The 17718-nt window shown below is 33.5% G+C and overlaps 1 protein-coding gene across 3 annotated transcripts in view; it reads left to right on the top strand.

Annotated features, from left to right (window-relative positions):
- Window positions 1-5101: 5101 nt before the first annotated feature.
- The window catches only part of LOC136040363 (transcription factor Sox-9-B-like), a 67725-nt gene continuing 55108 nt past the window's right edge, over window positions 5102-17718 (top strand). The window contains exons 1-2 of one of the 3 annotated variants that reach the window (XM_065724615.1): window positions 5102-5321; window positions 17187-17333. In XM_065724615.1, the coding sequence (XP_065580687.1) occupies window positions 5227-5321; window positions 17187-17333 (242 nt within the window). In that variant the 5' untranslated portion in view covers window positions 5102-5226. Of the gene's footprint in view, window positions 5322-5365; window positions 5538-17186; window positions 17334-17718 lie in introns of those variants that run through there. The other 2 variants (XM_065724616.1, XM_065724617.1) reach the window with 2 other exon arrangements.

Below are 17718 nucleotides of genomic sequence, written 5' to 3'. Positions count from 1 at the left end.
TAACGAAGAAGAGAAAAAAGAAAAAAAAATCACCTTCTCTCAAACACCCCCAGGGTAACAACCCTCATCCAAATACAACTCCCTCCACCCCAAAGCCTTGAACCCGCTACCCCTCCAGCCCTATAGGACACTCCAATCCTCCCCAGAAAAAAAACAACTAATTCCCCAAGAAATACTCTTTTTATCTTTTTTAAACTGTGGGAGATGCTCAGCCTCCCTAACACTCAATACAGAATTCCATATAGAAGGGCCAAGATACTTCAAAGTAAAACCAGATCTTACACTATTTTGAATATCCACAACCAAGTTATAACATCTTCTTGTATCATGCTCATGAACAGAACTTCTAAAACGGTAAAATTCATTATAAATTTCCGGGACTAGATTAGGCATATTATCAAACACAAGAACCGCCACTTGATAGTCCCTTATCTGTCCAACGTTGAGTACCCTTAGAGACTTAAAGCATGCACTGGTGTCTTACACATTTTTACGTACTTCCCAATTATTCGTGCTGCTTTATTTTGTTGAATTTGCACACGCTTGTAATTAACATAAAAATTGTTGCTGCAAACTAAACATCCGTATGCTATATACGGGTAGATTATTGCAAAATATATCGTGCGATGAGTACGTTTCGGCAGAATATGCTTCAGTCTTCTGAGGATGTCCCCACTTGCAATTTTGGCGGAAATAATATCGCTATGGTTCTTCCACGATAGATTAGAATCAATATGGAAGCCAAGGTGCTGCAGTGATTTAACTTGTAAAATAGGCTTTCCACCTAATAAGACTTTACTACTTACATGAACAGAATCACCCACTCTACAAAATGTCAGTAAAAACGTGTTCTTTACATTCACGCACAGCAAACTTAAACTTGTAAACACCTCTAATCTATTGAGAGCATCATTTGCTTTTGCTATTTAATCATCGACTGATTTTGTAAATACTGTTAGCACAGTGTCATCCACAAAAGATGTAATACATGCATCCTACAGATAAAAGCGCATCATCTCCTCGTAAACTAGATAAAGTAAAGGGCCCAGCAAATACCCCTGAGGTACACCACACTTCACAGGAAAAGACGATGAGACTACATCATTTGAAATGACTTTAAGGGACCTATCGTAAAGATAGCTCTCAAATCATCTTAGACAAACTCCATTTATTCCATGACTTCTCATTTGATGAAGCAATACTTGCTAGTCAACCGTGTTCAACGCTTTTCTAATGTCAATGAAAATAGACATAAGTACATTACCTGAGTTTAATGCACAGTTAACACTTTGTACTAGGTGTTGTAAGGTGTGCGTCGTGGAATGACCTTTACGAGACCCAAACATAGTCCGACTCAAAAGCCTATTCATCTGAAGGAAATTATAGAGCCGTTTATGTACCACCTTCTCCAGTATCTTTAAAAAGATGGGTAGAATTGATATGGGTCTCCAGTTTTCTATATCTGACTTGCGACCACCTTTGTGAAATGGAATGATCTTCGCAACCTTAAACTACACCGGGAAACTTCCCTTTACTGGTCCTACTAATACCAATACTACTATGATATTAGTGCAATTAAGGCTACCAGTACGAAGGTACAAATTTGACAGAATTTTGAAGAGGAATTTGAACTAAACCAAAACACACTATGTGCATGCAGATTGTCAAAAAGAAGTATAACAAGGACAGATTCCGGTTTTCAGTTGGAACTTTCAGAGAATGCTAAAAGGGGAAGATCAATTGACAAAAGGGTAATATGTGCAGGCCCTTACTAACTCTACTACCATTGTTACTTTTATTATTATTACTACTACTACTACTACTGCTATTAAACTACCCGAACTACTACTTCAGTTGCAACACCTTGTAACACTTAGAGCATTAGGATGAAAAGGGCATGGGTGCAGGAGATTGACTTATTGATTAAAATAATACATAAGATTATATGATTAAATAATACATTTATATTATATGATTAAAATATGCAATTAAAATAATACATCTATAAAAATAAATATATTATATGAATAATAGTAATAATAATAAGATTAAAAATGATAATTAATATATGATTAAAATAATTATATGATTAAAATGATGCATCTATAATGGAGAAAGAAATATTTTTGGGGAAGAGTCAGCCAGTAACACCTACTCACACAACTTGTTCAAACAGTTCGTGCTAACAAACTGGAAGTAAGGAGTGGCCCAGCTCAATAGTAACCGAAACACTAAAAAGATAGAACTTTAATACCAACAGATATATCAAAAGAATTGGCTTATGTTGATAATTTCAAATATATAAGTTTCATTAAGTGTAGTTTTACTTATCAAAGAGTACGAGCCTGAGAAAATTTGACTGATTTTGGCGAAAAAGTGGAAACGACCCCCTACCTGTCAAGAAAATGACACCATTAGATTAAACATATCAGAGAATCCTGCTGTAGAGGTTTCAAGCTCCAAAAAGTTGTAATTTCGTATTTTTTGCCAGAAGAAAAAACACGGATGGCGTGTTTATTTGTTTGTTTGTTTTTCTCAGGGGTGATCGTATCGACCCAACGGTTCTAGAACATCGGAAGAGGGCTCATTCAACGGAAATTAGAAGTCCTAGTGACCTGTCTAAATGACCAAAAATATTGGAGGGAAACTAAGCCCCCTCCCATGCTCAAATTTTCTCAAAATCGTCCGATCAAAATTTTTCGACAGCCATTTTGTTCAGCATAGTAGAAAAGCCAAATAGCCTTTGGAGATATCGTGCCCCCTACAGCCCCTGGAGAAAGCACTTTAAGATATGAAATTTGGCCATTGTTTACGTATAGTGTTTGTTATTGGGAAGTATGCATAGATTTGTCAGGATAAGCGGGGCAAATTTTTGCTGCGGGATTTTCCACGGGATAATTTTCCATAGGGAGGGGAGTTTCCAGTGGGTGAGTTTTTCAGAGGAATTTTATACTGGGGGAATTTGCCAGATATCCCATACGAAATTCTCCTTATATCTTGCTTTCTCTTTGCCGGCTCAATTTTACGCGTAGAGATGTCAAGGGTAATTGTCCGGGATAAATTTTCACCAGAATTGAATTTTGTAGAGAATATTTTTCCATGGAGAAGAGGAATTTTTCCGTACTGGTGGAGTCAGATTTCATGGCGTTATTAGGAAAAACGATCAGAAATTATATAAGGGGGGCAAATATAGGATAATAGGATAAGGAGGGCATTTTTCTCCCACGGGATTTTCCACGGGGAGAATTTTCCATAGGGAGGGAGTTTCCAGTGGGTGAGTTTTTCAGGGGAATTTTATACTGGGGGAATTTGCCAGATATCCCATACGAAATTCTCTTTATCTTGCTTTTTCTTTGCCGGCTCAATTTTACGCGTAGAGATGTCAAGGGCAATTGTCCGGGATAAATTTTCACCAGAATTGAATTTTGTAGAGAATATTTTTCCATGGAGAAGAGGAATTTTTCCGTACTGGTGGAGTCAGATTTCATGGCGTTATTAGGAAAAACGATCAGAAATTATATAAGGGGGGCAAATATAGGATAATAGGATAAGGAGGGCATTTTTCTCCCACGGGATTTTCCACGGGGAGAATTTTCCATAGGGAGGGAGTTTCCAGTGGGTGAGTTTTTCAGGGGAATTTTATACTGGGGGAATTTGCCAGATATCCCATACGAAGTTCTCCTTATATCTTGCTTTCTCTTTGCCGGCTCAATTTTACGCGTAGAGATGTCAAGGGCAATTGTCCGGGATAAATTTTCACCAGAATTGAATTTTGTAGAGAATATTTTTCCATGGAGAAGAGGAGTTTTTCCGTGCTGGTGGAGCCAGATTTCATGGCGTTATTAGGAAAAATGATCAGAAATTATAAAAGGGGGGCAAATATAGGATAATAGGATTAGGAGGGCATTTTTCTCCCGCGGGATTTTCCACGGGGAGAATTTTCCATAGGGAGGGAGTTTCCAGTGGGTGATTTTTTCAGGTTTAATTTTGCACTGGAGAAATTTGCCAGAGATCTCATTCAAAATTCTTCTTATATCTTGCTTTCTCTTTGTCGGCTCAAATTTACGCGTGGAGATGTCAAAGGCAATAGTCAGGGATAAATTTTCACCAGAATTGAACTGTCTAGAGAATATATCCATGGGGAATATTTTTATTTTCAATTGGAAAGGACAAAGGTGAGCAGTCTTACCCCTTTTCAGAGGCGTCATTTGGGGGGGGGGTCAGGGGTGGACAGATGCCCACCCCAGATTTTCAAGGGGGGCCCAAGCTTCCACCACAAAGGGCCCTTTGCCGGCCATAATAATCCATTATATCCAGCATTATCCATTCTGTCCAATTGATTTGAAATTACTGCACGCCTATTAACCAAAGAGCGTAATTATTTGACGACCCTTGGGGTAATTACGCTATTTGCTATTAATCATTGTAAACTTTGAAAGTAGGTAAGATACATAATAAAGTTCTCGAGTTCTGTCAAATGCCCATTTCCTAGATGAATACGGGACACGAAGTGAGTCGGGGGGGCCAAGATGGAGTTCATGCCCACCCCAAGATTTGGTCCAAATGGCGCCTCTGCCCCTTTTATGGCCCCCGTGAGTTATAACTGTACCTAGATTTGGCTGTCAATTCACGAAAATGTATGGGGGGATATAAATTTCATAATCAATGGTCGGGAGTGGGGATAAGTGTTTTGTTTTTTTATATTTTCAATGAAATTACCAAAGAGGTAGCCTACTTTTAAAATATAGGGGGGGATTACAATCCCCAGTTGAGATGCCTGCTGTCATAGCTGTATATATCTATGCTACGGTAAAAAGTCAGCAGCATGTATGCTTTTAAATATTTTATGGGATTGGAGCTGGATGTCCAATCCCCCCCCCCAACTTGCTAGTCATCCACAGGAATTAAACATTTTAACCGTAATATATATGCATCTAAAATCAAATCATACAGGAGCAAGGTTACTAGTTTCCTAAATAAATAAAACTAGTAGAATTCTACGCTCATTGGCAGGAATTCATTAGGCCCGCCCTCAACCATCAGTAAGATTATTAGAGGTAAATACATGATTCCAGGACAAAAGCTATATTCATTAGTTCCTCTTTGGATTAACACCCAATTCAAATTGAGAACAAATAAGTGTATTCACTAAAATACAATAGGACTTGTTTCATAGTGTCCCCAAAACAAAGGAGACCACTGTTTTTCAATAAGTGTTTTTCAGTAATGGAAAAAAGGAAGAATTCTCAACCTGATCTGGGTGATGTAGTAGCAAAGGTTTTGAAAGGATATGATTGGAGCCAGGTTCCTGTCGCGGGAAAGTACGAACATATTTTAGTAATATCTTATCCTTGTAACTGTCTTGTCTTTGTTTCAGCCGACTGGGATCAAAAGTCGCTAATCAGCAGTATCATGTGAAAAACGGCTAAGTCAGGTTTTTCTAACTGTACGATTTCTTAGGACTTGTGGCTGTTGTTATTGTGGCTGTTCTGTCTTTACATAAACCGATTAGGATAAAAAGTCGCAAATCAGTTAAGGTAAAAACAGCTAAGTCGTGTTTTTCTAACTTTAAAGATTTCTTAGAACTTTAATGATTTAATTGTGATTTTAATTATAACCAAAAAATATTTTGGTAACATTCTGGGTAGAATTCTAGTTAATTGACTTCTTGCTATCTTGGAAAGGGTTTAGGTTTGGAAAATGAAACTTTCAGGGATGAATCTACAGACTAAAGTATATACCGGGAAGGTATTTTGAAGCAACTACCTCCACTTCTTCTCCCTCTAGAGGGCCCTGACCTTTGATGACCTTTAAAAATATGTGTGATATAAAAGTGAGACCTTGCAAAATAGATCTTCTGGTTAATTGAAGTACAACAAAATTGTTTTCAGCTTCATAACTTAGCTCAATTACATTTTATAAGGTTTTAAAGATATGCAAATACATTTCCTAAATTTTGAAAGAAAACATTGATATGGCTCAAAATTCTACTCAAATGACAGGAATCACATTTTCAGAATTAAAGGCAGAGAAAAAGCAACTAGTGACTGAAAATTTATAGACCTGTCATGTATGCAAATTTCAGGGCCCTCTAGAGGGAGAAGGAGTGGAGGTGGGTACTTTAAAATACCTTCTTGGGACATACTTTAGCCTGTAGACCCATCCCTGAAAGTTTCATTTTCCTAACCTAAACCCTTTCCGAGATAGCAAGAAGTCAATTAACTAGAATTTGACCATATTTTGTCCTTGGAGCTATTCTTTCTTCATATGAGCCGATTAGGATAATAAGTCGCAAATCAGTGGTATTAAGGCAAAAACAGCTAAGTCGTGTTTTTCTAACCTTACGATTTCTTAAGACTTTACGATTTAATTCTAATTCTGATATTAATTAAAACAAGAAAATATTTCGGTAATATATTATCCCTGTAGCTATTTTGTCTTCATATGAGCCGATTAGGATAATAAGTCGCAAATCAGTGGTATTAAGGTAAAAACAGCTAAATCGGGTTTTTCTAACCTTACGATTTCTTAAGACTTTTACGATTTAATTCTAATTCTGATTTTTAATTAAAATAAAAAATATTTTGGTAATATATTGCCCTTTTAGCTATTCTGTCTTCATATGAGCCGATTAGGAGGATAAGTCGCAAATCAGTGATGTTAAGGTAAAAACAGCTAAGTTGTGTTTTTCTGATCTAAGGATTTTGTACGAATTTACGTTTTCGTTCTGATTTTTATTTCATTCTGTGCAATGACATTTTAGAAATTTGTTGTCTATTTAAATTCTAAGTCTTCATATGATAAGATTAGAATTGAAAGCGACACATCAGTTTTGTCGACCGAAAAACGGCGAAGTCGTGTTTTTCTAATCTAACAATTTCTTACGAATTTGTGACTTAATTGTGGTTCTTATTAAAGTACGAAATATTTTAGTAGAATATCATCCATATAGCTGTCCTGTCTTTTTATGAGACCATCAAAAGTCACAAAGCAGTAGTGTCAAGCGAAAAATAGCTAAATCGTAATTTAGCGATCTCTTACGAAGTTTACAATTTAATTCTAGTTTTTATAAAAGTAAGAAAACATTTTATCAATTTATTGTCTTTGTACCTGTTCTGTCTTTATATGAGTCGATGGGGATCAAAAGTCACACTTCAGTAGTGCTAAGGGAAAAACGGCTATCTTCTTTTCCTAATTTTACGATTTCTTACGAATTTTTATTTAATCTTGATTCTAGTTAAAGCAAGACAACATTGTAGTAATGTATTGTCCTTGTAAGCGTTCTGTTCTTAAATGAACCGATTAGAGTCAAAATTCGTATAGCCGTAGTGTCGAGTGGAAAACGGTGAAGTCCTGTTTTTCTAATCTAACAATTTCTTACGAATTTATAATATAATTTTGATTCTAGTAAATTTAAAAATACATTTCAGTAATATACTGTCATTGTAACTATTCTGTCTTTATAAGGGGCGATTAGGGTCAAGAATCACAAATCAGTAGTGTCACGAAAAAACCTAACTCATGTTTTTCAAATTTTATAATTTCTAACGAATTTTCTAATTTAATTCTCGTTTTGCGGTCTTTTTGTCAATATATAGTTTAGTTAAGATATGTTTAAATTTGTTTATATTCATTTTGTTGCGTTTTTACGAATCGGACAAAAATTTCATGGAGCATGTTCAAACTCCCTACCCCACCCCCTAGCTGGATGTGGCCTTGGCTATTGGTAAATAGTTCACCTTATAAGAACTTGACGGATTTCCAAATTTTGATCCATTTAAAAGGTTATTTTGTGACCTGACGTGAATATGCCCATAAGATTATTCAAAACTGATTTCTTCGATTTAAGAAATAAAGTTCCAAATTTTAGTTGAAATCGTAATCTTACGGCTTCAATTGACCTCATTTGGAATTTTGCACTTAGTTTTACAACACAGTTTTTAATTCATTAAGAAATTAATTTTCGATGCGATTCTAAAGTGATAAGGAAAATGAAGTGTGATGTTTTGAATCGGCTAAATAGAAACATAGACGGCCAAATATATTTTAAAAATTTAAGAATTAAAATTTTAAAATTAAAATTAAGAATTTTAACGAAATTTGAATAAGCAGCTTTAATACTGTCTTTGTAGATAACTTCGAAGACCACACTGCCTTTCCATGACGAAAGAATGACAAGTTCAAAATAGTATATGCATAATAGTATATGTGTAGTATAATAGTAATATATAATAGTAATAGTATTACTATTATATAGTATAATAGTAATATATATGTATAATAGTATATGTATATGTGTTCAAAATATACGTTAGTAAAAATCAAGCAAAATCTTATTAAATTGAACACCAAAATATTTAATATCGAACATATTCAACACATTGAACTTATTCCATATTTAACATATCGAACATGAAAAGAACATGAATGAAAAGAACATGAACACGAACAAAAGTTGATAACTTCGAAGACCACACTGCCTTTCCATGACGAAAGTATAACAGTTCAAAATAGTATATGCATAATAGTAATATATAATAGTATTGCTATTATATAGTATAATAGCAATATATATGTATAATAGTATATGTATATGTGTTCAAAATATCCAGTTGAAAAATTTTATATCTGTTCACTGTCGATTAAAAGGTTTCATCCCTATTTTGAGCTGTTATACTTTAATACTATTTTTGTAGTAAGCATGAATTGTAGAGCATGTGGCACTGGCGTCAAGAGTCCAAAACTTCTTTGCTCATTGCCATTTCATGGCCCTTCAGCCAGGACGTGGAACGGGGAAGTGCAAATTTTTAGCAGTAAAGGGTGTCAAAAAATGATGTCAAAAATGATGTCAAAAATAAAAAAGGGTGTCAAAAATGAAAAAGGGTGTCAAAAGTAAAAATGAAGCTAAATCTTATTAAATTGAACACGAAAATATTTAATATCGAACTTATTCCATATTTAACATATCGAACATTCGGGAATAAAAAACTGCTAACTTTTGAATCTAACGGACGAGAAACGTTGCCAAATTTAATGTCAAACGTTTTCAACGTCGTCAAAGGTATTTTGCTTATTTATTTTATTAGTCCTCAAATTTGATATGAAAAATTTTGTCAAGTTTATAGTCGAACGTTTTCAACTTTGTCAAACGTATTTTGCTTATTTATTTTCACATCACTCAAATTTGATATGAAAAACGTTGTCGAGTTTATTGTCAAATGCTGTCAACGTTTTTAAACGTATTTTGCTTATTTATTTTCACAGTGCTCAAATCCGATGTATAAAACGGTGTCAAGTTTATTGTCAATTGTTTTCAACGTTGTCAAACGTATTTTGCTTATTTATTTTCACATCACTCAAATTTAATATGAAAAATGTTGTCGAGTTTATTGTCAAATGCTGTCAATGTTTTTAAACGTATTTTGCTTATCAATTTTCACAGCGCTCAAATCCGATGTATAAAACGTTGTCAAGTTTATTGTCAAACGTTGTCAACGTTGTCAAAGGTATTTTGCTAATTTATTTTCACAGTTCTCAAATTTGATATGAAAAATGTTATCAAGTTTATAGTCAAACGTTTTAAACGTTGTCAAACGTATTTTGCTTATTTATTTTCACGTCACTCAAATTTGATATGAAAAACGTTGTGGACTTTATTGTCAAATGTTGTCAACGTTTTTAAACGTATTTTGCTTATTAATTTTCACAGTGCTCAAATCCGATGTATAAAACTTTGTCAAGTTTATTGTCAAACGTTGTCAACGTTGTCAAAGGTATTTTGCTTATTTATTTTCACAGTCCTCAAATTTGATATGAAAAATGTTGTCAAGTTTATAGTCAAACGTTTTCAACGTTGTCAAACGTATTTTGCTTATTTATTTTCACATCACTCAAATTTGATATGAAAAACGTTGGCGAGTTTATTGTCAAGTGCTTTCAACGTTTTTAAATGTATTTTGCTTATCTATTTTCACAGTGCTCAAATCCGACGTATAAAACGTTGTCAAGTTTATTGTCAACCGTTGTCAATGTTGTTAAAGATATTTTGCTTATTTGTTTTCACGGTACTCAGAAGGGTTTCCAAATGGCTTAAAAACTTCTTAGTTTTTGAAGCAACCGAAAAAGAAATCCTATAAAATCCCTTTTCTTGGAATGAGTGAACGACATGCTGCGTAAATAAGTAAACGTCTAAGGGGAAGAAAAACAATTCATTTTGATGTCCTTTGTACTTTAAAGAATAAATGACAAAAATGTCTAATAAGATAATAAAATTACTCTACAAGTCATATCTTTAAACAGAAAAGACAGAGTGGGGTTCAGTCAAATGAGAACTTATGAATCAAATTTTAGGAATCCTTAATGAAATTAAATAAAAAAAAAGTTTTTTTTTAACTGAAAGTAAGGAGCAACATTAAAACTTAAAACGAACAGAAATTAACCCGTGTATGAAAGGGGCTGTTCCCTCTTCAACGCCTCGCTCTTTGCGCTAAAGTTTGGCTCTTTCTCTCAAGTCTACTTTTTAAAATAGTAAAAACTTTAGCGTAAAGAGCACTTAATTAATAAATTAAGTTTTTATTATTTAATTTCTGAACGTTTTTTAGTTAATTCATGCTTTGATTTTGGCTCTCCGCAGATGAATAATTAAAGCGAAACTTTTGATCGAATGATTATAAGAAAAAAGGAGGGGGAGGAGGCCCAGTTGCCCTCCAATATTTGGGTACTTAAAAAGACAACTAGAACTTATAGTTTTTTATGAACGTTCTCATTAGTTAAAGATATACGTAACTTACGAATTAGCTTACGTAACAAACTTCTATATTCGTATGTTTTTATTACGTATATGAGGGGGTTCGCCCACTCGTCAATTCCTCGCTTTTTACGCGAAAGTTTAAATTTTGTCCACTGAATCACAAAGGCCGTAGAATAAATAGTTAAAATTACTAAAAGTGCTTTAGCATAAAGAATGAGGTATTAGGAGGAGGCGTAATATTTTCTGTTCGTTTTAAGTTTTAATACTACTCCTTACTTTCAGTTGAGAAAACTTTTTCATATCTATTTTTCATTGTTTTTTTTAAATAATGCTAGAAAATGCTGCGCCCCCTTCATGGAAATCTTCTTCCCCATGACAAATTCCTCCATGGAAAGTTTTCCACCACATAAACCCCTATTCTCAACCCCTCCTCCCAACCAAAAAATCCCCCTGAAACCGTCTGTACACTTCCCAATAACAATTACTATATGCAAACACTGGTTAAAGTTTGTAACTTGCAGCCCCTCCTATGGGGACTTTGGAGGAGTAAGTCGTCCCAAAAGACATAGTTATAAGGTTTTTCGACTATGCTGAATAAAATGGCTATCTCAGAATTTTGATCCGACGGCTTTGGGAAAAAAGAGCGTGGGAGGGGGCCTAGATGCCCTCTAATTTTTTGATCACTTATAAAGGGCACTAGAACTTTTCATTTCCGTTCGAATGAGCCCTCTTGCGACATTCTAGGACCACTGGGTCGATACAATCACGTCTGGGAGAAAGAAAGAAGAAGAAAAAAAAACAAAGAAATAAACACGCATTCTACATTCTTGTAGATAGAAGCTTGGAACTTGTGTAGGAAGGTTCTCTGATGCTTTGAATCTGATGGTGTGATTTTCGTTAAGATTCTATGACTTTTAGAGGGTGTATCCCCCTATTTTCTAAAATAAGGCAAATTTTCTTAGGATCGTAACTTTTGATGCGTAAGACTAAACTTGATGAAACTTACATATTTAAAATCAGCATTAAAATGCAATTATTTTGATGTAACTATTGAGAGTTTTGGTTACTATTGAGCCGGGTCACTCCTTATTACAGTTCGTTACCACTAACTGTTTGAAAGAGAACAATATGACCTTAATATGATCAAGTATGGACGCAGGAAGGAGGAGGACTTTGACTTCCCTCAATATTTACGAATGTCACGATTCTTTTTACAATTCTGTGTAGTTTTTGTTGTAGTTAATTCTGTTGTAGTTTCAAGTTGAAGCCTAAAGATTTACTTTACTATGTTTTGTTAAGTGTCTATAACTTGGTTTGTCTGAAAATTTGACAAACGAGTATTTTAAGGCTACTAACCCTCTATTTACCTCTTCTACTTATTTTCTGTTGCTATTGGAGTACACCCAAATCAACGCTTTCGACAGAGGGAGGCAAATATGTCTTTCAGTTTTTAGATGGCAATGGATTGAAAAAAAAATTTTTAAGCTGAAACAAAATATCACATTTTGTTCTGACTAAAAAAGGATTTATGACATCGTGTTTTTTGTCCTGAAAGGGGGGAGACAAATTACCACTTTCCTTCCCCCTGTCTCCTCTCTTCCTTGTCTGTTTAGGGTTCCTCGTAGAGGAAAAAGTGCCAAATATGGAGGTTCTTAGAATAGAAAAACTGAGTTACACGTTCCAATAAAGGATATGGCCTAATAGTAACATTCTTAAGAGTCGGAAAACTAAAAAAGAAAACTAACCTCCTAAATAGAGTTCTTTTTTTAGTGTTTGTCTTTGCGCTCAGTGTGTATTTCTTTCTTTTTTTTCTGTCGTTTATTGCTCTGTCTTTTGTTTTTTTTTTCTATGACAGGTTTTCCAATAAATAATAATAATAATAATAGAAAAAACCTATTCAACAATTTTAGAAGTGACAATAAAACTTTGAGGATGAAAGTTTCTGTGTTCGATAATTTTCAGCCGAGATAATGACGCTTCTGTAAGTAGCTGACGGACCTTCATAGTTTCTAACAAAATATTTAATGTTTTATTTTTTTCTTCTTCTAATTATCACTGCCCTTTTAATAATAAGAGTAAATCATTTTTTCCCAGTCTAATTGCAGCTTATATGAATTTATTTTAAAATTTATAAGCATAACATTTTAATTTTAAGTTTAAATTTTTTAACTTTGGTTTACAATTTTAAGGGAAGAATTTTCAATTTTTGATTGAGTTTATTTGATGACATCAAAGAATTTTTTAATTGATCAGGTCTTTTGTACTCGAGTTTCAATAATTAAAAAAAAATATATAATATGCTAAAATATTTTTCACTTAATGATTTCTCAACTTATTTTTCAACTTTCTCAACTATTTTATTTTTTGCTTGGATTTGTGAACCGACATCAAAATATTTATGTTTATTCCTAAATACTACTACTACTACTAACAGCTCACTGCAGTACCAAGTCGCCTGAGGCCAACGTAGGTACGGACGCTCCTCCTCCATTCCAATCTATTAAAAGCCTCCCTCTTTATTTCCTTCCAGGAATTTTTCATTTTCCTTAATTCTTTCTTTACGATATCCTTCCATCCCAACCATCGACGACCTGCTTTCCGTTTATCCCTAGATGATTGACCTAAATATTATAAATTTACATCCCTTATATAATATAAAGGATTTAAAATAATATAAAAATAAATAAATATATATCCCTTTTTTGTGCTAGAAGCGCCATTTTGTTTTTAACGCTTTATTTTGCTTTATCTGTTTTTGTAACAATTAGAATCTGGTTTGCTCCAATCCTCCTTGTGCTTTTAACTTCCTACCTCTTTACCTCTAAGTTTTTGCCAGTCCTAATCAGGGACTACCCTCATGCCTCCTCTTCAAAGCTCATTCGTTACATTCAAAGAAACTTTGGCACTTTGTAATTAAATGTCTTTCCCAGATATGAACAGTTTTGAGTTATAATATTTATTTTGTGGTTTTGTTTCGACATTTTTTTTTCTCGGTTATTTGTTTTTCTATTTGTTTTCTTATTTCTCCGTTTTCCTTATTTTCTTTTTTCTTTTCCCCCTTATTTTCTGTTCATAGAGTGTTTAAATGACGAGTATTGCAAAAAAATGGGCTTAAATCCACTTTGCCTAATTTTAAAGGGAACAAAATGAAAATAAAAACGCACAACGAAAAAATCACAAATCAGAACTTAAGAAACTGAAACTTTAAATTCTGATTTCTAGGTAACCCTCCAATCGGAATTCGCTGGAAACATCCAAATCGCTGAATTGCTCGTTACTTATAAAATAAGGAATTTACGCTCTTTATGCACTTTTTGAACAATATATAACTCGGTCAGAACTAAAGATAGGCTTATTTTGAATTTACCAATTGATAGATCTCCTCGAGTTCTTTTGAACCAAATGCTTAACTAGCTTTCGGAAAAAGTGAACTTAGGCCTTTTTTTGAAAACGCAACGGAATTATCAGTACTAAAATAAATGTAGTAGTGACTTACATACTTTCATCCTTAAGATACATACGCATATGCATAAACATAGAAGGCCAAAGGTTTCTGGTCTATCAGAAACCTCGTGGTTTCCTAATTTGTAACATTTAATAGTTTTCAAATATATAGCTTATATATTTTTTAAAATATATAAAATTTAAAAATTATACATTTTTTAAAATATGTAAAAATATATAAAATATATATTACACATAATTTGTAGCATGGTGGAAGTCCTTGCCAAAATATCTGCTTTTATATTTTTGTTGTTTTTTTTTTTTGCACAAACAGAAAATCACTCTTATTTATTTTTTAATCTTTCTTTGTTATTTTTTGTTATTTTTTTTGTTTTTTGGCTACTTTTTGTTTTGGTCTTTTTTGTTGTTTGGCTGATTTCAATCCTGATTCCTGATTTCAATCAGGACCTTTGTAACTAATTCCTGCAACTAATTAATATTAACTGCTATTATTAATAAAATTTAAAAGGAAATAGTGCTATAATTAACAAGAATGACGATGATGACTATATTCATTAAAAGCTAAGAGCAAAATAAATTTCAAGACATTCAAAATAATCTTCAGACAATCAAAAATTTTGCTATCAAAAGAAAAGAGTGTAGTTTAAACTCAAAACGTGGAAAAAAAGCCTATATAAAATATGAAATGATCAAAAATTACTATGAAGGAAAAAATTCAGCATAAAATAGCGTAAACTGACCGCATTTTTGAAAGGCAGGCTCCCTTCAAGCTTCCCAATATGCTGGGGCGTCATTCGCACTTTATAAAACATTTAAACATCATTAGTATTGTTTTTGTGTAGTATTTATGGGATTTTTTCTCAACTCTCGTTATATATTTTGTTAAACTATTTTTTCTGTTGGTAAAGGCTTCTGGGGGTGAAGCCGCAATTTATTCTTTTTTGTGAAAAAAAAGCTTCTCTGTCTTGTAAAAAAAAAGTGCCTGTTTTTCTATACTTTCATTATCTTTAATTGCAAGTAAATTGCAATTTAATAACAATTAAATGAAATGGAAGTAATACTGAAATATTAATGAGCAATTAAAAGGTAATTTGATTAGTCAAATTAAATTAGTCAATTAAATGAAAGTTCCAGTTTTAATATTAGTCAATTAAAAATTAGTCAATTAAATGAAATGGAAGTAATACTGAAATATTAATGAGCAATTAAAAGGTAATTAGAATTAGTCAGTAGCTGTGAAAGTCCAAAGAACTGAGGCTCAATAATAGTTAATGAAATTTGATATCAATTAAATTACAGTTCCAGCGAAATTAAAGTACATAGTAGCTAATTATTATTTCAATCTCACACAGCTATTATATGATAATTACTAGTTCAGAGTTGTGTAAGTTCAGAGAACTGAATAACTTTAATAAGAAGTTGTAAAAAAGACCAAAAATGGTCAGACCTCGCAACCCAAATTTATTGCAAACAAACAAGTTTTTCAACTAAAAGTAAGAAGTATGACTAAAACTTCAAATGCATAGAAATTATTCAGTATATGAGGAGGAATACCCCTCCTCAATTCCCTGCTCGTTATTCTAGATTATTTTCTTTTTATTCAACATCAACGGCCTTTGAGTTTAAATTTTCGCTCTTAAAGGATTGGGACCAAAAGTTAAACTTTAGCGTAAAGAGTAAGGGATTGAGGAGGGGGCAAATCCCCCATATACAGAATAATTTCTACTTATTCTGAGTTTTAATGTTCCTCCTTGCTTTCAGTTAAAAAATTATTTCTTTTAGTTAATTTCTGATCGTTTTTCAAATCCAACCGGAAAATTTCTCCTCCCCCTCTGTGGCAAACTTCCCCGGAAAATCTTCGATGGGCAAATTCCTTAGCTTACAAGCCTTTCTTCAGGGACTGCTGGGGGTCATGTCATCCCCAAAATAATAGATATCAGACCTTTCAATTATGCAGAATAAAATTACTCTCTAGAAATTCGAATAAGATGTGTTTGAGGAAAGGAGGGCGTGGGGGGGACTTGTTGCCCTACAGTCCTTTTCGATATCTTAAATATGGCACTGTGGCTTTTAATTTCCATTTGAGTGAGTCTTCTCCCGATCTTCTGCGATCATTGGTTTTATACGATCACCCCCAAGGGAAAATACAAATAGACTCACATCCGTGATCTTTCTTCCGGAAAAAACACAAAATTTCACATTTTTCTAAATAGGAGCTTGAAACTTCTATAATAGAGTTTTCTGATATGCTGAATCTGATGGTGTGATTTTTATTCAAATCGATTGTCGCCCTACAGTCTTTTCGATATCTTAAATATGGGACTAGGACTTTTAATTTCCATTTGAGTGAGTCTTCTCCCAATCTTCTGCGATCATTGGTTTGACACGATAACCCCCGAGGAAAAAAACCAAATAGACTCATATCCGTAATCTTTCTTCCTGAAAAAAAAACACAAAATTTTATATTTTTGTAAACAGGAGCTTAAAACTTCTACAGTAGGGTTTTCGGATGTCCTGAATCTGGTGGTGTGATTTTCATTCAAATCACTTCCCCCCTTCTATAATCAGGCAAATTTTCTCAGTTCTAAGCTTTTTGATGGATAATATTAAACTTAATGAGTTTAATGTATTTGAAATCAGTATAAAATACCAATTCTTGTATGTGTTAACTATTATCAAGGTTTTTTTTTAGAGTTTCGGCTAGTATTTGACCGAATGGCTCCCTAATTAAAGTTCATTGCTCTGAACTGTTCGACCATTAAATATTTATATAAACTTCTTAAACCATAAAGTTAATTATTTAAAATTTCTACAGTAATTGATAAGTAAACCTAGGTAAGATACTTGAAAAACTGTGATAATTATAAAATTATTAAATAAAAAATGACAAGAAGTTATTTGATATACGTTATTTTATAGTAAAGATAGAACATGTAACATCAAAGTAATTTTTATTTATTTTTTTGTGAAGAAATGTTGCTGACAAGCAAAGCAACCATGTAAAGCGGCCCATGAACGCCTTCATGGTATGGGCCCAAGAAGCAAGACGTCAGCTTGCAGAGCAGTATCCCCAACTTCACAACGCAGAGCTTTCAAAGACCTTGGGGAGAGTATGGAGGTAAGTCTCAAAGTTCTCAAAAATCATTTTTAAATTTTACTCTTCAAAAGAGGAGCCCAAAATGAGGTAGTTTTAATTTGGGACCCTATCCTCACCCCAAAATAGGAGCCTAGTATTGGCGACAAGCCAAATAGCCATACAAAATAGCTCATTAATTTATCCGTGGTACGGGCTCAAGAAGCAAGACGTTAGCTTGCAGAGTAGTATCCCCAACTTCACAACGCAGAGCTTTCAAAGACCTTGGGGAGAGTATGGAGGTAAGTCTCAAAGTTCTCAAAAATCATTTTTAAATTTTACTCTTCAAAAGAGGAGCCCAAAATGAGGTAGTTTTAATTTGGGACCCTATCCTCACCCCAAAATAGGAGCCTAGTATTGGCGACAAGCC

The sequence above is a fragment of the Artemia franciscana genome, chromosome 20, assembly GCF_032884065.1.
Source record: "Artemia franciscana chromosome 20, ASM3288406v1, whole genome shotgun sequence".
NCBI lineage: Eukaryota > Metazoa > Arthropoda > Branchiopoda > Anostraca > Artemiidae > Artemia > Artemia franciscana.
The sequence above is the reverse complement of the archived record's forward strand: the minus strand, read 5'-3'. Positions and strand labels throughout refer to the sequence as shown.